This window comes from Lissotriton vulgaris, unplaced genomic scaffold (genome assembly GCF_964263255.1).
Source record: "Lissotriton vulgaris unplaced genomic scaffold, aLisVul1.2 SCAFFOLD_689, whole genome shotgun sequence".
Taxonomy (NCBI): domain Eukaryota; kingdom Metazoa; phylum Chordata; class Amphibia; order Caudata; family Salamandridae; genus Lissotriton; species Lissotriton vulgaris.
In genome coordinates, this window is record NW_028240911.1 from 901,906 (window position 1) to 928,795 (window position 26,890).

General features: G+C 43.9%; 1 protein-coding gene across 1 annotated transcript in view; it reads left to right on the top strand.

Annotated features, from left to right (window-relative positions):
- Positions 1-26,890, top strand: part of LOC147672490 (guanylate-binding protein 3-like) — a 102,392-nt gene that overhangs the window by 47,499 nt on the left and 28,003 nt on the right. Inside the window, exons 3-8 of the mRNA XM_086948005.1 lie at positions 5,591-5,718; positions 12,220-12,329; positions 17,791-17,990; positions 19,160-19,402; positions 22,595-22,875; positions 25,258-25,470. Of these exons, the coding sequence (XP_086804131.1) occupies positions 5,591-5,718; positions 12,220-12,329; positions 17,791-17,990; positions 19,160-19,402; positions 22,595-22,875; positions 25,258-25,470 (1,175 nt within the window). The remainder of the gene's footprint in view (positions 1-5,590; positions 5,719-12,219; positions 12,330-17,790; positions 17,991-19,159; positions 19,403-22,594; positions 22,876-25,257; positions 25,471-26,890) is intronic.

Consider the following 26,890-nt stretch of genomic DNA (forward strand, 5'->3'; position numbering starts at 1 on the left):
AGAATCAGTCATTAACTCCACATTTGTGACTGTTGCAGCAAGATAGGGACATGTCCCATTGATTATGGCTTTACTCTTTCATCCCGGAACGGGGATATGGTAGTGAATAGCACTTTCACTTTTGAGTTTATCTTCAGAACAGGAAGACAGAGGACTCGTTGGACAAATGAAACCCCTGTCTTATGAGGACTAGGCTTCAAATTCCTAGATGTCAGTTTTCACGTAGTAGACGGAAATGAAGTTAACAGGGTACTGGTACTTCTTGTCAACAAAACCCTATTTGTATCCCTAGAAATTATAGCAATGAGGGGGTCTGGGCAATAATCTTTCTTAATACTTCTGATGTGGTCTCTTGGTTCAGTTATGAGGACATTTACCCCCAAAAGTCCCCAATCCTGTCCTCTTTATTGTCTTGAGGTGTAAAACCAGTGGGATTAGACCAACTGGGGGTGTTGGCCGCATCGCTAGGCACATTGGATAGCTTCTGGAAAGAAAGTATTAGATACCTCTTTCTCCTTGTCCCAGTTCTCGATGTAAGCATTCTTAGATGCTGCTTCCGTGTACATAATTCTGAGCATACTTTGGAGCTTCACACAAGATGCCAAAGACTAGTTGGACCACCTGTTGGTGCACTCTCCCAATCACAGTATCCACACTCCAGCCTGCAGTGCAGTAACCTCTTACAAGTCATCAGAGTCCTTCCACCACCTGCGCGACACATGTAACAATACCTAATGGCTTGGCACTTTCTCACATCTCATTAGCCAAGAAATTGTATTTATTGGAGAACCACTATTTATCCTTTGCAAGTCAATTTCAAAAGTGTATTTCTTCTGCTTTTTCCTGGAATTTTGGATGGTTCCAGGAGTAAGAAGCTGTAGGAAACTACATAGATAGCTGTGAAAATATCCGTTTCCATGAGGGTTTCCTAAATTGTTTTGTATATTCCTAGTAACTCACATGAGAAAGCATGTGTGCATATGTACCTGGAACATGATTTATATCTTTTTGAATGTTCTTTGAAAATAACTTTTCAAATGTAAATATTTTTTTCTCTGTGTTGTAAATATTTCTCTCTATACTTTATCTCTGTTCCATTGATGTAGTTCTTCAACACAGAGTTAACAAGGTACTTATGGTCCATCAGTAAGACCAAGCTTAATCATAGAGAAGTAGATTCGTTTTTGAGGCTTGACTTCTTTTGTCATCTTTGGCTGAGAAGGATGGGCATTCCACAGCTTTGGACTAATGGCTCCTCTTCTCTGTCACCAGTGGTGGCTTGCTTGGGCAAGCTAGTCTTGAGTAATGAAGAAATCTGTACATAAAGGGCTGTAAAGACAGATCTGCCAATACAGCCAGAAGAGTTAAATTAATTTTTCCAAATTTATTTACCAGTATATATATAGCATTGTCTACACCAAGTGGTACTAGTGTGCTTTATAAGGTACTATAAGATCAACATACAGAGCACTGAACTGTGTCCTAAGTCAATAGAAAAGAATAAACAATACGGAGGAAAGTTGGGAAAAAATAGCAGCGCTACAAGGAACAATTGTTAAATTTGTAAGGATGTGTTCCTAAGCCCAAGAGCACTCTGGCTGCATAATTTTGACTTTTCTGATGCCTGTTTAGGACATTGACGAAGCACATATGAAAAAACTTCTGTGGTTGAGTACACCCAGGAGTGAGCGACAGTCGCGCTTGCTCTATCTTCAAGGTCAGGCTGCAGGCTGTAAACGGGTGAATACAATGTCTGCTTTGTTCAGTAAGCACATGCACTGGCTGTTAAACCCACCAAGGTTTCACTTTCTTCACCATTTCAATCATTGCACCTGAGATGAGGAAGGAGATGCCCATTGATTCATTAAGTAATTATTAAGCAGGACCTGCAGCACCACAGATGTTGTCATTGTTCCATGTCAATTCCCACAGATTGACAATGCCCATAAATAGAATACAACACTAACACTGACCAGGGTGGGAATACACTTTGCAACTGTGTGATTTCAGAATTTGTTTTACGTTTGTGATTGTTTACCTACTTTCCAGGGCATACTTTCCCTGACCGCCCTCTCTCACCCTGGGAATAGATGCTCTCACATGTAAAACTGAAAGATACTGGTGAAACCGTACAAGTGAGTAGATCACTTTGGAAGTGTAAATTCACAGTTTGTGAATTGAAGACATAGTTTCCTGTGGGTTGGGCGGTCCTAATCCCCAACCACCGCTTCTAACCAACAGTTAAGCTGACTTTTAACCGTGCTCAACAGGTTAGGTACATTGTATCACTAGATTCACACACGTTGCAAAATACAAGAAACACTGCACTACTTAACGATGGGTTCCTGTACAGTGCCACAGTGAAACAATGCAATGCAATGCGTAGCGTTAAGATCATGTACTGTGTCAACACAAGATAATGCAACTGGTTTCTCTAACAGCATGCCTTGTTCAAGGAAGGAATACAGCAATGAGTCTCTCTACAATTACGTACAGGCGATAGGGAAACATTGCAATGCTTATCACCACCAGCATGCCCTGTGCAACTAAGGAATAAGGTAATGCGTCACAGTGCAATTCAGTACAGTGCAGTAAACAACCAATGCAGTGCGCTACCCTATGATCCTGTATCCTGAAAGAGAAAACTAACGTAGTGCGTAGCACACTAACCCCTGAGTTCGTTAAGCGCCTCTAGTGTTAGACGTTGTCCAATAGTTCAATAGTTCGTTAGCAGTAAATATGCAAAGTGGTATACGACTGTTTTTAGAAGTTGTGCGACCGGTTGCCCCCAACATGGATTAACGATGACACCCAAGTCCCACTCCGGGTCCTGGCCCCTGTACTGCCCCATCCGGGACCAGCACAGACTGAGATCTGGGCCGGAGCAACAGGCGCACACAGCTGCCAGCAGCAAGAGGCCGAGAGAGTGTCCCTCCGGGCCCACACCCTGCCCCAGGCAATGATCCACTTTACCTGGGGGCGCACGACCCCACTCTCCTCTCCTGCTGCAGCGGCTTGGCCTCACTCCAGAACCTTGTCACCGCGGACTCGGGCCGGTTGTTCAGCTCATGCGGGGCTGCGGGTCCGGGCCACCGACGTTCAGCACAAACTCCTTCCATGAAGCCTTCCACACGACGCTGATGCTACCTCACTTTGCCTTCGAGGGCCTGATCACTTGGCCCTCATCTCCAGCGCAGTTAGGACGTCTTTGCTCTCTGGTGCTCACCGCTCCCCGGTACTCATCACCAGCACCTCCAGTGGCACCTTCGACTAGCACCCCCAGTGCGTCCGCAACTCACTCCGTCTCCTGATGCACACAGTCTTCAGGCGCTCTCCACTAATGCCCGGGTCATACAACGACAAGCACACTGTGCGTCTGAGTCTCAACTCTCCTCATGGTACACACGAGTTACCAGGCGCTCTCCACTTACGCCCTGGCTGCACCACCACACGCCGACCCACTTGTCGGAGACTCACACCTTCTTAGTGCCCACTCTTCACTAGTGCCTGGACTGCACTGCGACATGCACCCCCTGAGCGTGCAGAATCTCGGCACTCTTCCACGATTTCCACAATCCACAGGCACTCCAACACCTGTAGCCACACCAAGACACGCACATGTGCGTCCGAGTCTTGATTCGCTTCGGGTGCCCACGATCACCTTAGGCACTCCTTTGGAGGTCTCAGGCTGCTGCGACACGGTCCCACCACTGCGCCACTTTAGACTTCCTGGAAACTTTTATGTTCCTGTGTTTCAGAACAGGGAGCCAGCTCACCTTGGGCCCTTGGGGTACAGGACGCAGCACACAGCAAAGTCCTGCTCAGGAAGAAGGGGGCATGACCCACTGCAGCGCCCCTTAAGTCTCTCCTCTGTCGAGAGCTACAAACTACCCACAAGCCCCAGATCACGAAGCAAGGGTCAAGTGTCTCCCGCAGCCTATTCAGCAACCCTTCCTGAGGCAGAGGTTTTCTTCCCGATCGCGGACAGGTCAAAGCCACCAGAGACTTGACCAGTCCCCGGCGTCTTCAATGCGCTCCCAGCACTTCTTTGAACGATACCAAGACCGTTCACGACAACATCAACCTAACCAAAGTCTTGGGGTTACAGTTCTTCCAGTTATACCCCTCATTGTCTTTGAAGTTTCTTTGTGCTCATGGGTCCCTGACCCCTCCCTAAATCAGTCTTGCGTATCTCCCGCCCCCCGAGTCACCGTCCTCTCTTTGATACTTGAGACCTATATCTTTAATCAATCAAAGGGAGATGGTCTTTTGTTTTATTGCTCTGAATGAACCAGGCCTCTTCTCCTCGCAACGGCTCTCCTTCTCCCAGCTCTAGGTGCAGGGCAGCCTGGCGCCTTCTCCATCCCTTCGGCACAACCTACCTCAGCCTTTCTCACCTCTCCCAGATCCAGGCAGGCAATTCACATTCTGCTGAGACACACAAATCGGTCTAAAGCACAAACTCCGCCATTTTTTCAACCGGTTTCTGGACACACAGCGACAAAACCATCTACCCAAAAATATGCGTTATGACGCTGTGAGTTCAGACATACCAAACTTCACTGTTCCATTTCCAATTCTTGGGAAACTAGGCTAACAATACTACACCCAGCTCCCCCATTCTGTCCTATGGGCAGGAAGGCCTTTCACCAGGGAAAATAAAATGGAGTATTTTCCACTGTCAGGGCCTAGTACCCACACTGGCACAGGTCCTGCCTTTTACATACACTGCATCCTTTGGTTACCCAGGACGTCCTACAGGGGTGCCCATGTGTATAAAAAAGGAAAGTAAGTCCTGACAAGTGGTAGCACTTGTCAGGACAACATGCTAATTTAACATAATGTGCGCAGGCCCTCCACTGAAGACCTGTGTTCCTTCTCTGCGCATTTCTTTAGTACTAGCCCTGGCAGACTCAGTGCACATCAATTAGGGTTCTTGCTAGTAAGGCAAACATACCAATCAGAGACAACCAAACACCTCTACAATGTATACAGGGAACATCTGTATTTGCACACTGATTAGCAGTGGCAACTACCTACAGCATCTAACTTCACAGCTTCCTGACGGGAAAACGGTCTAGGGGAAAAGCAAAAGGTTTAAGTGAACTTTAGCCAACAAGGCCAAGTCCAACAAGCTCCAAAACTGCAGGATCACTTGGAAAGGATTGTTAAAGCCAAAGATCAGTCAAATTGGTATTTTTGTATTCATACACAAGTATTAAAAATAACAAATCATAGTAGATCTCCAAAGTTTACTCAAATGAACCACCCATGCATTGTTTTAGATTTCGTAATTGAATCTGCCACGATACGTTTTATGGTGTGATGTTTGTTCTTTGTTTATACAGCATAATAAACGTGTTTGTCTTTCTGCAATAAAGTTCCTCAGTGCATGCCTTGTGACAGTGACTCTGCCTTTAACCAAATTTGTCCAACAGATATTTCACTATGAGGGGTGCTTGGAATGCATTGGGACATTAAGAGAACTCACTCCTCAAAGTCATGGAGAGCTATAGAGTGTTGCTGTCTTGTTCTGCCCCCGTGACAGAGGGCTTGTCATTGTAGCTCATGACGTGTTCATTCTTTGCAGGATTCTCTCTGGGATCCACCATCCAATCTGAGACAAAAGGGATCTGGATGTGGTGTGTCCCACACCCTCTAAAACCCAAACACACTCTTGTTCTTTTGGACACAGAAGGCCTCGGTGACGTCGAAAAGGTGAGTGTTGTTGGGGGAAGGGGTGGAGCACAACACTTTACATTAAGAAAAGGTTATCCGATTTTGATCTTGTATTGCAAATGGGGGCCAAAAAAGGTGTTGAGGGGCTAAAAAAGTGACATTTACCTCTTTTAACTCCCATAGGATTCTTTGCTCTCCGATAGAGAAAAAAGGACCTAACAGAATTACACCAAACTTGTCATGAAAGTACAACTTCAGTCCCTGTACTTAGTTCTTTGTCGGGAACTAATTTAGCAGAAATTATAGTTAATATTTTTGGGAGTGGACTGGAACTGTTGGAGAGAGAGAGATTATTACATATAGATAGGCATATATTGCTGAAAATGGTGAGTTTTTGAATGATCTGGGATTGTATCCAAGATATTGGGCGTTGGTTCAATCTAAAATAAAATGTATTTAGTTCCATATTGAAAATCATCAATAGCGGTTTTATTGCAATCAATGTAGTATTCACTTGATAACCCATAACTTTCAAGGGTCATTTAAATTAGTCCACCAGTGAATGAGTCTAGCTCCTTGTGATATTTAAAGTTTTGTGGCAAATGTCTTTAAAAGTAAGTTGCTGTGTAGCAAAGGTAAAGGACACGAACAGCCCTGGTAAAAAAAGTGTGGAACTTGTATAGCTGACTTTTAAATGTCAGCTTGTTTTGTTCTCATACTTTTTTTATTAACTGTAACTCAGTAATTCAGTAACCAACTTGAATCATAACTAGACTTTCTTTCATATGATTCTTTCTGAAGTCTCATGCTGCCTATCATCCACCCCATCCTGCCCTTGTTGGTGCTCTTGTCTCTTTTCACCTTTGGTTGAGTACACAATAAGCCAAATGCCTCTTTTGGTCAAACAGATGTAAAGTTTTCAGTAGTGGATGACATGTCCTCTGCTGGCGGTCTTTATCTATATAATTTTATACGGGATGCTATTTTGGGAAACAATTGTACTTCTTTAATCAAATGTCTACTTTACCTCTTTATTGCCATCATATCCCAAATTTTAAGGAACCACAAATCCATTGTGGAGGATGTTGTTTGCTTTTATAATCATGTAATCACTATATTTGCAGACAGCTGAGAAATTATTGACCAATCCTTTTTAGCGATTTGTTTCCCATATGATCGGTTTCATACCCATATCCAATAATTTTTGGTCTCCTGGATTCGGGAAACACGTTATCTAGTTCAGAGTTCTCCAAAGTCTGTCCATGCCAGTTTTTTAAGGTAACAACATTTATCTAAATGGGGATATGCAAAAAATCTGGTATGGATCTGGCCCTCCAGGACCAGACTGTGAGAAGTTGACCTGGTTTATGCTGTCCACTAATTTAAGTGGGCACCTTGCACCAGTCCAAACGACCCTTATTGATGAATAGGTTAAAGACAACCTCTATTGAAAGCTATCCTTGTGGTAGCTATGGACAGCAGCCTTCAGGCTAAGTCTTGAAGGGATGTAAAGCAGCTTGGTTTACCAGATTATAACCTCCTAAATGACCAATTGAAAGGATAACCACACAAGTGTTTTTATAAAAAATATGTATTTATTACTAAACGCTCTCTACTAATCTTTTTATTAGATTAGAGCCCAAGATACACAATAATAAATCACTAGAATTACAGTAGCACAATACACAGTGGGCTCCAGGGGGTGATCGAACCATATACTAAGAAAGTCGTATAACCACAACTTGACTAGACACAGTGCCTAGAGCACATAAAATCGCTGGGACCCCATGGAACCCCCCAAGGTAGTGACACTGGGGATCCACGGAGGACGTGTGCAGTGTGAGAACATAGCCACGAGCTCCGTACAACTTTATAGGAAAGTCGCGGTTGGAATTTTAAAAATTAAGGACACTCAGGAGAGGACTTTGAGCAAACCCTTTCAAACACAGAAGGTTCTAAGGCCAGCACCCACGTGAGCACCGGAGTACTCGTGTTACCTAACACAGGTAAGCTGGGTGCATAGGTGTCAAATGATGTCGGGAATCTTTGTTGTTTTCAATGGCGTGATGCTGCAAAGTGCTGCTGCCGTGAAGAGGAAAAGTGTCTGCTGTGATCAAAGCCTGGATCGGAGCTGAGAAGAACTTGAAAGCAGAGGGGACAGAGTCTGGGTCACTTGCCAGTGACCAGGGACACGATAGATGATTGTCCACCGATGTCGGGTGTTTCAGGTGAGAGAAGGTGAAGCTTGACTCTGCAGTCAGGGGGACCAGGAGACCTCAAGGATGACCAAAGTCCACAGGCGAGCTGTCCCACAAAGGATGTCGAGTCCTGGGGGGCCAGTGTGAGGAAATATAATTTTTGGTCAAATAGTGTTCCCTAACGCGTACCCCACCGTCTCCATGTACTAGCTTGAAGTGCATGTAATTTCCCTCCTGTGCCAGCTATGAAGACGCAAATACATTTGCGTCCATCTTTAACATGTCCTCTTTCAGATCCGCCATGAACGGATTGAATATTCAGTTTCTAAATATGCTGTGCCAATGTCTTTTTGTGGTATACTTTACACGTTTTTCAGCTCTGGCGAAGTAGGCCCTGATTCTGCCATCGAGCCTCTTTTTCCTGCCTTCTGACTCTGAGGGCCTCCGCCCAGGCTGCCTCTGTACCAGTGACCCCTACCTTACTCCTTGCGCGGCTCACGGCGCTTAACCTAGCCTTCTGCCTGCCAAGACTGTCTTCAACCTTCGATTTATCTGCTCCACTCCTCGAAAATACATTCCTGTCTCGTCGTTCAAGTAAACATCCTCCCAGCTGCAGGAGCAATGGGCCCGGCCTTTCTGTCTCCGTGCAAGTAATTCATAGACTCCGTTGCCATGGTAGGCCCATGCCCCCTCACCTCTCATGCAGACACGTAGACACGTAGACACAAGACGCTTATACACGCACTCACAACCAGTATAGAATAGCCTCCGTTCGAGAGACCTTTCCCTTCCAGATACTACAGTTCCTTAAACATAAGATATCAGATACGATTTGGGATTAGGTTGGTCTGACATCCCAGACTTATGTCTGCACTCGTAGGGCTAAATGTCAAGTCCCCTTCACCCTCCAGTTACACGTCAGTCACACGTCATACTGCTGCGCGCGCATCTCTGCCATGTATTTCTGCTGACATTGCATGATTCTCTTATGGATCCACCTACTTGTGACCTCATGATAAATGTCGTTTTTAGTACACGCCTTTATGCACGCCTATTGCAACGCCATTTCAGTTACGTATGAACATTTTATCTCTCTTCTCAGCTGTTACGCCTTCTGCATATGCCTTTACTGTAATGCATTGGCTATATATATGAATAACTGTCAATAAAATGTTGTCTGTCAGTCCCTTCCCGAACCTATGTGGTGACGGAATGGTATGCCACCTTGGCTCGAGCCAAATACCCAATTCCTTTTTAAGGAATAAAACCCTTTTTGAGTAAACCTCAATATCACGGATTTTGCCTCTTATTTATCTGAGTTATTCGTATTGACTTTACCGTATAAATTAAGCATGGGTAATTAGATTTTACCAAAAGTGTCCAAATTGAACACCAACAAGCCTTAGCCACTGCAACCCACGCAGTCAGAGGAAAGATGCTTCGGTGAGGACCAGCAAGGTCCTGGGGACTCTCCAAGCAATGGAAAATCAGTGCACATCTGGAGCAACCAGGAAAGCCCACTGAAAGTCAAAGTTAACTTCACAGGGATCTATAGGCCAACGGACCAGGGATCGTGAAGGGACCTCGAGAGGAATCACAAAATAAAAGCCCACGGAACACTTGTGGAGTGTAAGCCGGTAATCTTCAGTAGAAACCCTGCTTGGCGTCAGAACTACAAGTAGGCTAAAGCACAGCTTCAGGGGTTGCCAGAAAGCTGATGCTTCTGCAAATGGGCACGGTGCCCAGGAGTTCGGGTTGCACGGTCCCCACGAGGGCTACGGGTCTCAGGTTTGCTGAGAGCACTAGTCGACCTCTGGGACACTTGGAAACCCACCTTCTGCTTTGCGAAAGTGTTCAGAGTCCTCAGGGGCTCAGGAGATGCAAATCGGTCAGATGCGTCTTGGTGCCGACCTTGCAGGGGAGCAACTCTTTTCCTCCAAGGGAGATTGTTCAGTTGTTCAGTTGTCCAGCAAAATGTAGATCGTTGAAGGATACTTGGTTTCTGTAGCAGAGTTTAGTCCAGGTAAAATCTAAAGCCCTGTAGTCAGGGTCTTACTTTATGCCCAAGGAAGGGGTGGACAAACTCTGGGGACCCACCTATTGGAGGGCCAGGACAAAGGGGTGGCTACACCCATGTCCTTTGTACAGTTTTGCGCCAGAGCAGGAGCAAATGGCTCCTGCAACCGGTTTGAACTGGACTATGCACAGGGACACCAAATGTGTCCCAGTACAGACATCAAAGCACTCTGAGTGCACCCACCCATTCCCAATACACTAAAGCCTGTCTGGGAGGTGGTTATACCTTCCTGTGACAGGAAACCTATTGTCCAGCCTCCCCTGCCGGAGTTTCGTCCTGCAGCAGGAGGGCAGACTCGTGTCTGTGGCTGGCAGCATCCATCTTGTGATGCCAGGGTTGAGAAAGCTGGTACCGGGTAGACTGGTTCCCCACATTAGTGCTTCTACAGTGGAGGAATCATACCTCCAACACCAGTTACTGGTGTGGAGATAAGATTCCAAGGTATTTGACACCAAACACAACGTGTTTCTGTGCAGCCGTTTTAAAGTTAGCATTTACAGCGAGGTTGTAATGCACTTAAGAGTATATGGTTAGGCTGCATCACTAACACCTCTGAGGATAGATTCCGAAGGCTGCAGAGGTGCTCTGCTCATGCATGGGCACCCTCTCTCTCAAAACCCAGCATCTTGCCTTCAGGATTGATAAGGCCTGCCATAGGGGTGACTGATAGGTTTATATGTGTAGTGATATAAGGGAGATATAGTGAACCTATATCTCAGTAAGGGGTGCATGCACCACCTTACACAGGTTGCAGTAGCAGACCTGTGCTGTCAGTTTGAGTGGTCTCTCAGGGGCGGCACAATACACGCTGCAGCCCCTGGGTGGCCTCTGGGGTACCTATGCCTTAGGTACATAGTATACCATATAATAGGGTCTCATAAGGGTACCCCTGAATCCAATCTGGAGTGTTCCTAAAATACATGCAATCAATTTAGAGGAGAAAGTAGCTAGGCTGGGGTCCTGAATAGCAGGATCCCAGTCAGTCGAAGTCGAAAACAGTGAAACATCAGCAAAAAGTGGGGGTAACTATAAGAAGCAGGTCCTACTCTCCTACACAGACTTTGAAGAACCCAGATCTATTTGACTGCAGCTAAAATATTTTCCAGTAGGTTGCAAAAGTTAGGTATCCATTTTATTTCTTTGTTGTTTCTCTATGTAATATTAATTTATTGAATATTGTATCTCCCTAATAGTCTGTCTGTTCACCTTTTGTTGTATTCTAAACCAATTCTCTTTCTAACAGTTATATTAATCTCCAATTAGAGGAGTATAACTTCTACTAAGAGTTTATAAATGTATGATACTACCTGCTTGCTTGTTTCTTCGATACCTTGCCCTGTGGTGTAATTGTTGATATCTAAATCTTTCAGTTTTCTCTACATTATTGGCCTTCTTGCAGTTACCCTCCTGCTGAGCATTTCTTTTCCATGCAGCACCGCCCACCCATCCTACCTCCACTGCTCCTGCCTCGATCCACCTCCCTTGAGGGCTGTCACAGCAGCTCACCTCGCGGTGCTCAGTGGCCATCCGCCTCCATCCACATGTTCATGCCTTAACGTCTTCCTCTACTTAGTCTCCCACTAGCATTTCTTGATGAAACTTCATTGTGGTGTAGTCCATCTTCCCTGACTTGCTATGCATTGCAAGAGAATGCCAGCCTCTTAGGCAACTAAGGCACTCCTCAAATGATACACTGTTAAATTATTGTGGTGATGAAACTGTATTTAAAAAAAAAATCCTTCAAATATTGTCTGATTGTTGCACGTGCTGTTATGCTCCCCCCCCCCATCAGTTGCACCTGAGTTGCACATGTGTTGATTTGTCCAGTTCTGCTGTGTTTATTTTGTTTATCTGTGCATTGAATGTAGAGACATAAGGAATACTAATTATTGCAACATTGGCGTTCGAGAGTTATATGTAGATTAAACAGATGAGTAGTTAGGAAAACAGTCTACCAAGTGAGTGGATAAAGATGGAAAACAAATTCATCTGAGCCTGGGCTGTGCCAGGGCAGAGGTATTGCTATAGTAATTAACAGCATAGAATTCTATTGAAGCATAGTACACAATCCACTCTCCCTGGATGGTATTGCCTCTTATATGTTTAGATGATTTGTCATACACTACCCATAAGTGGAGTTTTTGCCCCTCCTGGCACCACTTTTTCTAAGGTACTTCGAATTGTCTGTTTGATAGTAATTATTCTGAATAAAAGTGCTGTGTTGATTTCCAAGGAGGGGATTGAATGTTCTCTTTTACTCTGAAGGGTGATTCCAAGAACGATTCCTGGATCTTTGCCCTGTCCGTGTTGCTGAGCAGCGCCTTTGTCTACAACAGCATGGGCACCATCGACCAGCGAGCCCTGGAGCAGCTGCAGTATCCTTTCAGGAAACTACAAACAGCACTAGGTGTGGGAATTCAAGGGCTGAATAGTACCCACTAAGCAATGACCCTCCCAGAAAACATTGTTCACAGCCCAAACAAGTCGACTAACCATTAAATCCATTACTTCATCAATAAGTAATCTGCGGAGAAGTGTGGCTCACCGGTCAGAGGAGGCAGACCCGGACGCAGAGGTCAGACCCGGGACCAGGGTTCAATCCCCGACGCGGCAGGGTCTTGAGATCAAAATGTCCATGGACTCGATAATTCTTGCCTCGGTGCCTACTCGAATCATGGGTTCACACTCTGCAACTCTGGGCAATAGCTTGCTTAATCTCCACTACGGCCCCACCGCAATGGGATACCTGGCTTTCACCTTGGAGATACCCAGTAGGGGCTATCTCACAGGGAAAAGCCAGGACGGGTTCCCAAAGCAAGCGCCTTGAGTTCTTCCGATGAAAGGCGCTATATAAGAACTTATGATTTACGATTTTTTATTTAATATGACAATGTATTTGTTACAAAATAATTTATAGATAAACCAGTTGAAAATTATATGAAAGTCCACAGTAAACACACAATTCATTATACAACAAATTGTATTTTGCCCCAAATTCCACAGAATGAAATCAACTTCATTAATACATGGCCTCAGCTAGAGACGCAGAGTCTAAACGTCAGGGAGGTAGACTGAATATTTGTATCCTCTTTTGTGTAGCAGCTGTAGGCGATTTAATAAAAAGACATCCGCGTACTTTTCAGTGGAACCCAATACTGTAACTTCCATCTTCATCAGGGCACAATGCAATAACTCATTAGTATAAAGAACACAAGACTTCAATCTTTCTCTTGCGTTGTAAGGGGGGGCTAACAAAATAAATTAAATAATACAAAAAATCAACTTAACACATATACAAAATATGTAAATTAAATACTGTACATTCACCATCTCTACATTCACGTGTCAAAATCCCAAATAACCATTCGAAGCAATGCAGTTTAGTACGTATAAAAACCTTATCAAATAAGAATAGCATTATAAAACAATTATATTTTAAATCCATTATTGAATAGCTCTCATGTCTGTCAGGGTTTCTTTTTACTTTCCTCCCAGTTACCTATCTATTGTATTCTCACCTATTGACCTTTTTATTTCTCCTCGGCTGTTGCTCGATCTTTCTCTCCATCTTGTATCTTTTTCCTTTTTATTCCTTCAACTTCTAGAAATAGGTCTACTTGCACCTGTAGCTATGGGTTACTCTCCTCCATGTCTCTTTCCTGGGACATCCTTAGGAAGTTGTATTTCACCTTTATTCTAGGAGTCCCCTTCTTTGCTGTTCTCCCCTCTGTTTTTGTCAGACTGACTGACTATATTTGAGGCCCAGAGCCTTTTATACAAGTCTATTTTGCGGTCGCAAAGGGTCCGGTTTCCAAAATTGCAGACTTCGTGACTGCAGACTTCGGATATTTACAAAACCCAAATGGTGATTTGGTTACACATTGTCATATCCCAAAATCCGTTTCCGAATGGGCTTGTTTATGGCGTCCCTTCCAATTTATGACTCTTTATGTAGCAATGGATTTCAACTATAGTTGTGGTCGAAAACCATTGACCGGTTTCCTCGTAGAAGGCATTCGCAAACGGTAAGAGGTCCTTAAGGTTTTCCTTCCCATTTTTTTAGAAGTAGGCACTGGTCACTGGGGCCACTGCTTAATTAGTAAAAAAGTTTTGTGAAGATTTCCATTTTTTTCAATGCATCTTTTAAGAAACGCTTCATTTTGGAGAAAAAAAATGATTGCTTTATTTGAAAGCAATCACTAACATAGTGGTCTGCTGACACTAGTAGGCCACATCCCTGCAATGCAATATGTGACCTACTTTTTTGATATTCATGAGGTAGGCGAACTTATGACCTACTACGGTTTAGTATTTGCTAACCTGCTTATTGGTATATAGGTTGGTTAAATAAAATACCAATGCATACAATGAAACTAAGCACAAACTGTGACCACTTTTACCAAATGCATTATTTGTGAATAATCCCAGAGTAACTATTCTGTGGCAAAGTGTTGACATTATCTAGTTATTGCAAAAAGTTGCTTCAACCTCCATCCCATAAAGGTCAATGGGATGTCTTCACTACCCTCGCAAAACATTCGACACCCCAAATATTTGTATTTATGTAATTCTACCCATTATGTTCCAATGACCACAAAAGTTCTCCTTCATCATTTTCTGTTGTAGGCAAACACCCCTCAAAAAGCCTTTTGAATCCGCCATCGGTTTGCACTTGGCAGTTTGCCTTTTGTGCTGCAAATTGATAATTTTTCTTCATTAACACGTGCCAACACCATACTTTTCTCCCCATTGCACGGGCTTTGTTTGGCATTCATTTACAGCCTATCCTTAGTGTTCCTCGTTGACCCACCAGCAGAGCAACACAATATTAATAGACCTGCTGTTTGCGGAGAGATTGGGAATCCACTAAAGATGCAGTGTGAAGGTCACACATAGCTTCTGTCACAGTATCTGTCTCTGCGTCTGTCTATACCCAGGAATGTGAGTTGGTTGCAACCTCCGTGTTTATGCTGTGGTATTCGTTTCTCTGGTCACCAGGTGTTTTTACATGATCCTGACCAACCTCTACACCACACTTAGCACAAAGCACACCACAACAAGTTGTTCCTCAGAAGAAGGCAACGTGCACAAGTTGCAGGGCTGAAACAATTGAAAGGCCTTGTGAGCACTTGTGTGTCTGTATTTAGATTGAAAATCAGAGGCACTGAAAGATTTTGTGCATGCCCTTGGTTTGACTTTGTAAAATTAGTGCTGAAGGATTCCAGAGATTACCTGGGCTAATGTTCTCCTCTTATTCCCTCTGAGTTTCGGCTCCATGATCATATGGCTGAGATACCTGCCACCCCCTCTCAACACAATCCCCAAGGATGGGAAACCGGAAACGGTTCTGAACTTTTGGAAGGCGGGAGGGAGTGACCCTCCCGGCCGTATTTATTAAAATATGAAACAAAATAAAACATTAAAATAACAGTTTCATATTATGTACAATTTCATTTCCACATTGCGATGTTTGGCTAACCTTAACATATTCTCTAATACAAAGGTTCACCTAGCCGAACTAACATCCTACAAAACTTTTAACTTGAAATTGTACATCCTAACGTTTAAGGGCCAACGGCAAGGTCATAACCGGTGTCAGATCCCTAAACCAGAAATATCCCCCTCACTTGTGAGGGGCGACCGCACAGAGGTGTACCTCAAGTGCATCTACCAATTTCCCTTGACTTGGCGGGGGCCCCAATAAACTCGAAGCCATTTAAAGGTCGTCCGAGGACTCGTGTGAGGTGTCTAGAAGGTAGCGTAAACCCCCTCCCAAACCCCACACAACTTACCACATCTACCGTCGCAGATGTCCTGGCCCCGGGAAATTCCCCAGGAGGGGGCTGTAGCCCCTCCTACCCAGGAAGGGGTCTAGACCGCCTTTCCTTTCCTTTCGGCGGCCCATCCTTAGAAGGGACCGCCTCTCCGTTGAGGGGCCAATGGCCACCTCCCCCGAGCGCTCCCATCCGTAATGGGTGACGCCCACCCATAGGGATCTTCCAATTACTGCTCACCGATCATGACCTTACCGCCCGACCAAAATAAATACGACAATTCTAACTAAATTACTAAATAACAGTAACAATCACAACTTTATTACAAGCATGATTACTGATCAACACTAGTGCAAAATTACTTTATTTGCAAAACATACTAAAAATGACCATTCTTTATTGCATCTTCAAAAAATATCACGATAATCATCACAACCTGCAAGAAATAGAGTTACCACATCACAACTTTATTCAAAACCACTTGCTGTCATCAGGGGCTGGTGGGTGGGTCAAAATTGGCTCTTCGTTCCGTCTCGAACTCACGTGCAGCGAGGAGGTGCAGCTTCAGAGCACAGGAACAAGAGGATGCTTTCTTGGCTTGTTGCTCCTTTTATCCGTCTTCAGGGCGGGCGTAAACCCGCCCCTGCCTGCCCCAAGGGCGTGGCCGGCCGCGTCAGTGTCTAGGCCAGCCTACTCCAGGGCGGGAAAAAAGCGCGCCCCGGCTACGCCGCTTCGGGCATACCAGCTGAGACTCGCCTCCCGCCCAAGATGGCTTCCCGGGGGGATTGTGGTACTCCACCATACGTTCGGGGGGACCGAATGGTCGCCCCTTTCCATTCTGCTCTGGGCCTTTCACATGTTGTTCTCTATTTCATAGGCTGAAAAGAAGTCTAAAGAATTTCCACAGTTCCAAAGAGATGCTAATTACTCTCTCCGCGCCTTTGGGACTGAGCATAACGATGACAGTCACTGGGAGTGTTTCACTGATGGAAGCAAGTTGCAGTGTTGAATTTTCATTTCCCACACCTATGGGCACATGCATCATTGTAAATTGCATTCGCAAATGGTGTGAATCGCAAAATTCGGCCGTTCGCAAATGCAATTCCAATTTTTGGGCTTCATCACCATTTTTGTCCTTTTTCGCAATTTAAGAAATCGCAAAACTGCGATTTCTTAAATTGCGATTGCATTTAAGGAATCTCAAATTGAGATTCATTAATTGCAATGCATCAAACTTAAAAAATTTGTGAATTCGCCAATAAGGGGAGCAAATTACCATGAAGTTGACCTTCATGGTAATTTGCGAAAACTTTGAAAAATGCACTAAAGTGCATTTTTCAAAGTTCCATTTTACACACACACATGCCCTTGGGACATGTGTGTGTGCAAGATGTACTTATAGTCAGATTTCAGGGGTGCAACTGGGTGTCCTTTGGACACCCCTGCACCCTTGAAATTGCATTCTCAATTTGCGATTCTTTAATGAAGATTCACAAATTAAGAATGTCTTCACATTCATTCCTATGGGCCTCTAGGCCCATAGGAATGGATGGGGAGGTATTCCTTAATTGCGATTCTCAATTAGAGAATCGCAATTAAGGAATTTTTAGAAATCGCTATTTTTTTGCAATTTCTTGATGCATTGCAGTTTGCAATTACTTAATTACGATTCCTTATTTTTCGCAATTAAGGAATCGCAAAAAGCAATATTGATGCATGTGCTCCTTTGTGTGCACTTATGACATGTATGTGGGGGTATTTTTAACAATCCTTTCCACAAGGAAAACCGCTTTAACATTGAGTGTAGGTGCTACGTCCTTTTTTCTAGTGAGATTAACACCCTGTTCTTGAGTTTTGTTGAAGTCAAATTTGTTATTGGACTTGGGTTAATAATTTAACAATATTTCTTAGAAAGGAAATGCGAGATGCACGCTTTCTATTTTTTTCCCCAGGGATTGTTTTAGGGAAGAAAAGACTACTACTCCAACATGTTCCTTGAATTTCCTTTTTTCGTCATTGTTGACTTCTGAATTATACTTTTTTCCTGAGCCGTAACCCACAGCTATGTGACTGAGTTAACCGAGCTCATTAAGGTGAAGTCTGCTCCCGCCAGCCGCGATGACATCGATGAAACGGGCGAATTTATGAGCTACTTCCCCACCTTTATCTGGACCGTGCGTGACTTCACCCTGGAGCTCAAGTTAAATGGGCATCCAATCACAGAGGACGAGTACCTGGAGAACGCCATGCTGCTCAAGAAAGGTTTGTGTATATTCACATATGTATGTAGGTCTTTCAACATGCAGTAACTAGCGCCTCGATACTAGGCACATAGTCAAAGAGGACGAGTACCTGGAAAGTACCTCGCAGCTCAGGAAAGGTTTGTGTAATTACACACATGCAGTATTCACCTCCTTGACACATGGTTGAAGTTAGAATAGTTTTAGGTTCCCATTTGAAAGCAAAACTGATTTTGAAATGTTTACCTCAAAAATTGGAACAGCTCATATTGAAAACTATACAAGTTTGTTTGGGTTGCAAAATCAAAATATACATTTTTCAACCTTCATTTGTATTTGTAAGTGTTATTTACATTTACAAAAAATAGTTTGGCATTACCTTCTTAAAATAAATGATTAAATAAGAATCCACCAACATTATCCCATTGCCCCCATCCACTACACTATCGCACCCTGCTGTACCTAGGCCAGCCTAGCAGCATTGTCTCCTTTGAAGAGTTGATGTATTAAATCTTTCCCATGTAGGTGATAATGTATAATATATGGCCTAAGTATACGAGCTGTCTGCAGAAAATGTACATACATTTTATTATGCGGCGTCCTCAAGGGATCTCTGGATAGATAAGAGAGAAATATCTGCTATTGCCTCCTTTTCAAAAATCCACCATCATTTCTTTCACCAGGCCTCGCTAGAAGGCAGATTTGTTGATCCCCTGTCTAGATAAAATACATAATTTTGTTGCAAGTGGCATGTGGGATATTATGCTGACTTTCTTCGTATATAACGGGCAGTCTGCCTCTGAGGTGCAGCCACATTGGATCCTCTCTTGGCACACTGCCACATCGAAACCAGTTGCCTCCCTAACTTTTTCTTGCGCCTCTTTCCAAAAGGAGGCAATATGTGGACAGGATCAAAGGAGGCGAGGTAGAGTGCCCCCCACCCACCACCGTACATTCTTCAGCATGCCTTGCTTTGGGGTTCATCAATGCAGTGGAGCTGCCTTGGAGAAATGTAGCACCTACAGTGAATCTCATAGAAAGTTTCTTATGGGTGTTTGCATCACTTACTGCTGTTGATCTTGTTCAATCAGAAGGTGTTGATACAGTGAATGGTTTGTTTAGTATTTGTTTGGTCGTGGAAGTATGCCTCTGTGGTGACAGTCTCTTCTCTTTGTCCTTCTTACCTCTCAGGTAGCAGCCCAAAGGTGTCTCTGTATAACCTCCCGCGGGAATGCATTCGTCTTTTCTTTCCTGCTCGTAAGTGCTTTGTCTTCGACCGCCCAGCCTCCAAGAGCGGCCTTCATCGTATTGAGGAGCTCCAGGAGCATGAACTAGAGCCCGACTTTGTGGCCCAGGCAAAGAAATTCTGTCGGTTCATCTTCGAGAATTGCAAAGTAAAAACCATCAAGGGCGGCCATGTTGTGACTGGAAAGTGTGAGTATGCCCAGTGAATTAGTGCAAAGGTAAGATAGCTTTTGTATTATTGCAGAGTGGAGCTGCTCGGAAGAGAAGTCTCTACAAGGCCATGGGGAGTATGGGTAAACGGAAATAGAGGTGGCGGCGAGTGATGATGGACAGCGAGGGCGATGACAAACAGAGGCAGTACATACACCTGATGTTTCATATCTCCCCATGATAGGTTGACTCTTGAGCCATATTAGGGGCAATGCAAGGGTGACCTTGAACATGAGCAAAGATGGAGGTCCCACAGTTTTGCTGTGTGTGAGTTTCAGTGGAGTGGGCTGAATACAGTCAAGTATTACAGTTGGATGAAGTGATGGGTGGTTTGGGTGCAGTGAGGAGATGATAGAAAGCTAACTGGATGGTTAGGTTAGGTTAGAAGAAGCTGTAAATAACAACTATGAAGCAGCCTGCTGACAGCGCTACTGAAAGCATTATCATTATCCTATTTGCAAGAACTGTTTGGATAGCTAAAAATAGAGCGCTATTGAGCCAAGCTTAGATTAATGGGTCAGCACAGCCTCACAGCTGTGTTCCAAAAATATCTTTTACACAAACAGCTGGCACACAGCTACTCATCGGAAGCCAATGTAGTGGACTTTAGATCATAATTTATTTACAGATTGAGGGTCGAAAAGTCCAGTCTTTGTTTGTTTGTTTCACAAATGCTGTAAGGTGTGCAGCCTCTCTGCCTGTTGAAGCCCTCCATTCCCCGCGACAACCTTCAAGGGAGGTTTCATACTTTCCACACTTTTCCTTGTGTTGACCACAGGCTTCCTGTTCTGTGAATAGTTTCGAGCTGCATGGAGATGGGCAATTAACTTAAACACTGAACAAGGAATCAATAATAATAAAAACTAATCATATAATTTGCAAAGTAATGTAGTCAGTAGGGAGGATGCAAAGTACAACCTTTTTTTGCTAGATATGCATATGGGCATAGTTCCGGAAGTTATACATTGCAGACCTCGCCCTTAGATGCTCTGTTACTTTTTGATCCCTAGTGAACTGATGTACCCTGATTATCAAAATTGCTGAACTGCTTTTGTCTCTTTCCATAAGGAGCGCACTCCTCCTCTTTGGATTTTATATTTGACTCAGACTTTGCATGGTGTAGTCCAGATCAGGGTGACGATTTAGAACTTCCGGCTGCATCGATGAAGTCACCATGACTTCAGATACATAGGTAGATCCAGTGATCTGTCTTCCTCTGGTCTTTGTTTGTCGCACCGAAACATGGAAACTTGCCAACGTCTTTCCATAAAACCTGATATATATATTTTTTTTTTAAATCATATTTTATTGCATTTTGATAACCATAAACAAAACATCATTGCAATAATCAGTATCATGCACTGTTGTGGGCCAACAGGGTGGTAGCAGGTTTAATAAATGACATCCATAGTTACAAATCTTCATTCACTTAATCTTCATGAAAATTTTGTCTCAGTCTTATTTCTTCTAATATTGACCTTTCATTATGACTTGTTTGCAATTGATCCATCGTAAAAGATCTGATGGCTATTCTGCTAAGGTGGGGTCCTTTCCAAGCTGGAACAAAAGCAACCCCAAACTGGTTTTGCTCTGATTGGGGTCGTCAGTCGGGTGCACATTGGTTCCAGTAGCATAGTGACCAAGGGATCCATGTCTTGAGTTGTTTGTGTTCTGGTTCATGGAGGACTGGCCTAGCAGATAGAGCTGGACTGTTTGTTGTATCCTACCAGACACAGCCGAGTTGTATTATAAGTGTTTCTTCATAAAGTTCATGTTGCAGGATGGCATTCCAATACAATAAGTAAGTTTCCATGTACATCTGCCCTTGAGCTTGGTAATCCTTATACTACAGCCCCACCAGGAGCTGCCTGCCTGCTGCTCAGCCCATCTTCCAACTGTCACCACTTATCCCACAGCACCCAAACATTCCAAGCATCACCGACACGCCAACATTCCACTCTCCACTCTCAACACTCACACTGGCTGAGCAGCAGGGAGCTAGGTAAAATGGTGGGATACATATAATTAAATAAGCAGGATATAACACTGTTCCTATTGGAGAAGGATAAAGAATGAATTGCATATGGGTGGGTCCAAACTGAGGTGGCATGCTGGGCAAAAGAACGATGGGCTGGAATGCATCCCCGAGTGATTGTCAGGGGTTTGACAAATTGCAAGCATTTCTCCCATCAATTTTTGTCTGATGAAGCTAAAGGCAGGCATTTCATGAAGCGGTTCTTACATTTCTCAGACTTCTATTTATTTTAGAATCTATACCTTTTCTAGACATGCTTCTGTTGAAAGGATACATCTAAGGGCCCGATTCTAATCTCGCTAGGAAAGCCCTTCATATGACTTTGATTCGGAGGGCTTTCCGAGCAAAACCTGCTCCGGGAGTCCAAACGAGTGAGTACGATGCAGCCGTATGCTGATTGACTCGGTTCGCTCGGACTCCCACTGAACTTGATGGGAGCCTGTGTACAGACTCGTCCACAGGCTCCCATAGCAAAAAGGGGTGGGTGGTGAAAATCGTACACCCTGTGGCAGGCACCCCATTGGCACACCCCGTGACAGATTTGGAGAGGCCTGGGTGAAGGGGGCCCTGCTACGACCCCTGAGGTATGATTCAGGATGCCTTTTCGTCTCGGTGAGACCGAGGTGAAGTGTCTGTCTGAATCCTGCATCGTACTCACTCGGTCAGAATCCAGCTCCATAGCACGGCAGGATTTGGCTACAAACGAGTCGTATGGACAGATTCGGGTCCAGGAAAGGACTCGGTCGACGCGTACCCGATCTTCGCATTGTACTTGGTCGCTTGGACCTGTGTACAATTCGGTCATAAACAAGGGCTACAAATCAGATCCGGTGAAATCCAAATCAGATTCGGCCCTAAGTGTGCACCTGTAGCTACCGTAGCGCAAAGTTATTGTCATTAAACTCATGTTTCACAGTGTATTGCATCTGATAATTAGAAAAAATAAATGTTTTAAAAATTAGTTTGTTAGTGCTAGAAATATATTTTACTTCTTCCATTAAGCAGATCATGAATTATGCAGTATTATTCAGTGTATTTGGCACTGCATAATCGCCTAATTCCAGTTGGCTTATCTAGTTTGTAAGTTAGTTTTAAGGAAAATAATATTTGAAATAAGATTTATCCTTGTATTTTAGTTCTGGGTAATCTGGCGGTGACGTATGTCGATGCTATCCGGAGTGGTGCAGTGCCTTGCATGGAGAATGCAGTGCTTGCTTTGGCACAGATTGAGAACTCAGCGGCTGTCATGGAGGCAGTGGCACACTACGAGAAGGACATGAACCAGCGGGTAGTGTTTCCCACTGAGACGCTGAAGGAGTTCCTGGACGTGCATGCCATTTGTGAGAAAGGCGCCATCCAGATCTTCATGGACCGCTCATTTAAAGACGATAATCGGGAGTTCCAAGGCCAGCTTATGGTACTGTCATTAAAAATGAACACATTTCTTTTAGTTTCTTAAAGAGCAAAGCAAACCAGACACTAAGAATATCCTGCTATATTGCCCTATGCTGAAATGCTATGATAAGATCAGCTGCATGGAAGGCAGCGATCTGGGATTTTGCTGTCCTACCCAATGCATAGTACACACCACAATGTGAAATCTAGTAGTTGCTACTTACTGCACCAGCATGTCAACAGCGGCCACTTTGCAATACTTGGAAATCGGTTCATATTCATTCTGTGAGGTTGCCGGTGGGCATAGAAGCGATGGAGCTCAGAGCTCCTCTTTGTCATCAGTATTTGGGAATAGAGGGAAGACAAACATAGGGCGCCCAGCAAAAGAGGGTAGTGGTCAAGAGTAAATGAGTCTAGAGGAAATTACACTGAATGGATTCCAAAGCTGAGCTCCCCGAGTGCTCGTTCATGGGTGGGCTGCTCAGGCTGGTATTATTTGATCTGAGAATAGGACTAGGGACAGAGTAGAAGGCCAAGATTCCAGGGACTTCGGTCCATATTTCGAATTAGACTGAAACTGTTAACAGAGCTGTTAGGTTTATCATTTGGTCTACTGGAATTAAAGTGCACGTCGTCCAGATTTAAGATATTCTTGCTGATGATTCTTCAGTTGAAGTTGGAGTCTTGCTGCTTGGTTCCAAATTGTCTGATGCTTCGAATCTTCATAGCACTGATGTTCACCGCGGTCGAATAGTCTAGGTGTGACAGAACCAAGGCTCTTGTGAGTTTGATTTGTGTATTGGTTGCAGAAGGGTGATGGGCCCCTTTGGGTGGTAGGATGGATGATTGTGAATCAGCTGTACCATACCAAAAAGCTGCATTTAAATTAGTGGAGCAGTCTTAATATGTAGAAAACAAATCTGGCCTATGATGCTTCAAGTGCATCAGAGCTGGAGGAGGCCACCATCCCCCAAAATAAATCATTTAGGCTTCCATGGGTTCATTATATATTTAAAGTGCTTTAAGTCTGTGAAAATTGTTGCAAATTGTTCAATCAATCTGAGTTTTCATACTTCTTAAAAAAGGTACTCCGACTAAGAAATATACAAAACATTAATATTGATCTTAGGGCAGAATTTTCAGCTATTTTTCGAGGATACACCATCATGACGATGCTTGGGCAAGACCTACTATAATACCCCAAACCGTGCCTGTAGCATCAAATATAGAGTGCCCAAAACCTGGCAGTGCAGGGCAGCTCCAGAAATCAGCTACATCCTTGGCGTGTATTGCTAAAGCAAAAAAACCTTTAAATATTCATGTGTGCAAGCACATGTGCAGTCAGCATTGGGCACCTAAGTAGAAGTCAGAACTACAGCATGATGTAATATACAAAGAGCACCTAACCTGTACATTATATCACAGAAATAGTAAGATGGGCAATGAAGCCTTGCCAGATATTGTCAGCGGAAGAGGAGGCTATTCATACACGACAGAAGGGCTATAAGGCTATTAGAACTATTGACCTGCTGAGGATGGCCTGATATGAATGAAATGGAGAGTAACAAAAAGACAAACATTGGGATGGAGGAGCAGAACGTTCACACCAGCTGTTATTAGCTCCCTGATGCCCATGTGCCTACATTGGGTCTCCCTACATTCCAGTGTTCTAATATACCTGAAAAAAATATGTGAAGACTCTTTGGTCACCTTGCATAATTACATTTTAATCTTATTTATTATGCCTCTCATTAGACTTGGTGATTAACTTATAAAGTATTGGTCTTGTGAGATAAGGCTTCTGAATGACATGTGCCCTTTAAATAAGCAGTCCCTTTTTACGCACATCCCTTAAATATACATCAGAAGAACCATATGGCTTACTTCATGCTGGCATTGTAGAAAATGGATGAGACAGTTGAAAACAAGACCGTTTTACATGTTAAGCACAGCATTGGAAGTGATATAAAAACAATAAGTTGACTATTTTAAATAACTCTTTAATTAGGATCTCCTGTGCATCACTTAGAATGATCTAGGTGAGGCCTGACTGAAGCCCGGATAGCCCTGGAGGCTAGTACAGAGGTTTCCAGATTTGAGGGAAGTGGGAGGGGGGAGGGGGGGGTGAACATGAAAGGCCATTTGAAACTAGAGTTGATCATAAGTCAGGCACTGTCTGTCAAGGGCCTGCATCTTCCTCAGTAGTGAGGTCTTTCAGAAGCATCAATGGTCTGGAATGGGGTGGTTTCCTTACAAGTCGTCTGATTGCAGAGCACCTACAAGTAGACACCCCTATTGTTTTTGACACTGCATTGGGGTCACCTCTATTTTCTCTGTTCATTAGCCAGTATCCTAGCAGTTAGTTCCACTGGTAATTCTGTTCTTGTGTGATTTTCCATTACAGAGTGACCTGGAAATGAAAAAAGAGCAGTTTCTACGGAGAAATGAGCGCGAGTCATCCTCCCGGTGCCAGACATTGATCCAAGAGGTCTTCCAGCCGGTGGAGGCGGGAATTTCAGCCGGGAAGTACTCCAAGAAGGGGGGGTACCAGCAGTTCATGACTGACCAGCAGGCTGCAGTGAGGAGATACAATCAGGCACAGAGAAAAGGCATACAGGTAATACAGTGTGTAATAAACTCAGCTGTCATAAAAACTGTATGACAAATCACTCCAAAACAGACTGCCCTGGGGCACCCTACAATGCCCAAGTTTTTCCGAAATAACAAACCACAAAGTCTCACCAGCCTAACAAATTCTCTGGGGGGCAACTTTTATATAATTAATTTTAATCCAGGAAATCTATAAATTTAAAATCAAATTTACAAAAGGGAACTGTATGCTAACAAGGGCCTGGCACACTCAACACGTTTGTAGTCTATTTGCTAAATCGGAGCATTTGTAACTATGTTTTCATGTAACTTTTTTTTTAGGATTTTGTAGAAGTTTACCAACTGCAAAACTGGCAATGAATATAGTTACAGAATTGCAGTTTTGAAGGGGCGTGTTTTTACCGCCCTTGATTCAGTACCTTCTGTATCAGTGGTTTGCGATGCTAAATCAGGTTGCAAACCACCAGCTGCCAACTTTAGACCCCCCTCCCCTTGAGGAACTGGGATGGCAGCTTCTAGGGGATTAAGAAGTTGCCCAGGGAATGCTTAAAGAGAGTTGGCAAAGTGTATCAAAATGTGAATAGTTTTTGTTTTTTGTTTTAGAAGCCTATTTCTTTTATGGAATTTTCAATTTTGAAACACAGTCATAGGAATGGTGGTCTGCTGTGCCTGAAGGGTTCCCTTCGCTTATCACTGTGCCAAATGGCAAAAGTTGCTATTTGTGACCTGCCTATTAATTAGGCAGGTCGCTCCGCGACTCCCTCCAATTGGTATTCTGCAAAGTGACCTATTATTTTATAAATCATCTCATTAAATAATATATTGGTCAATAAAAGCATAGTTGCGATTTGGGATCACTTTTAGTGACCAGTATCTTCAAACATCTGTCCCTAAATCTTTAAGACAAATTCGCTCATAACCCAACCCTGAACTAAGAATCATGTGGATCAAGCCAAATTGTGGCACACGCGGTCTCTTTGGAACATCCCCAAGGCACAGCTGGATTTGCTCTTACTTCTTCACACCAACACTTGGGTGCAGGTGAATCTGGACGAGGGTACACACCTCTCCAGCCGAATACCAACAAGCAAAGGGCTGAAGCAGTACTGTGTTCACACGCCCACCCTCTTCAACCAATTTCTACCCGACTTACCGCAGAGGTATAACACCTGCAACTCTCATGCCGCAAGGCTTGGGGGCTTTATTGTCAGGCCAAGGGGTTTCACTAACCAGAGAAGCTAAAATCTACAGGAGCGAAGCTGGACTCCCAATCCCCCAAAAGGTAGTGCCTCACGGAGTATATATATTAAACTCAAACATAGGCTACTCTCTCCAGGTAGAGAAGGGTAACATGTTAAGGACCGCCAAAAAGGAAGAGGAGACTGCAATACTATCTTCAAGGTGAGGACTGGTCACTACATGGAACT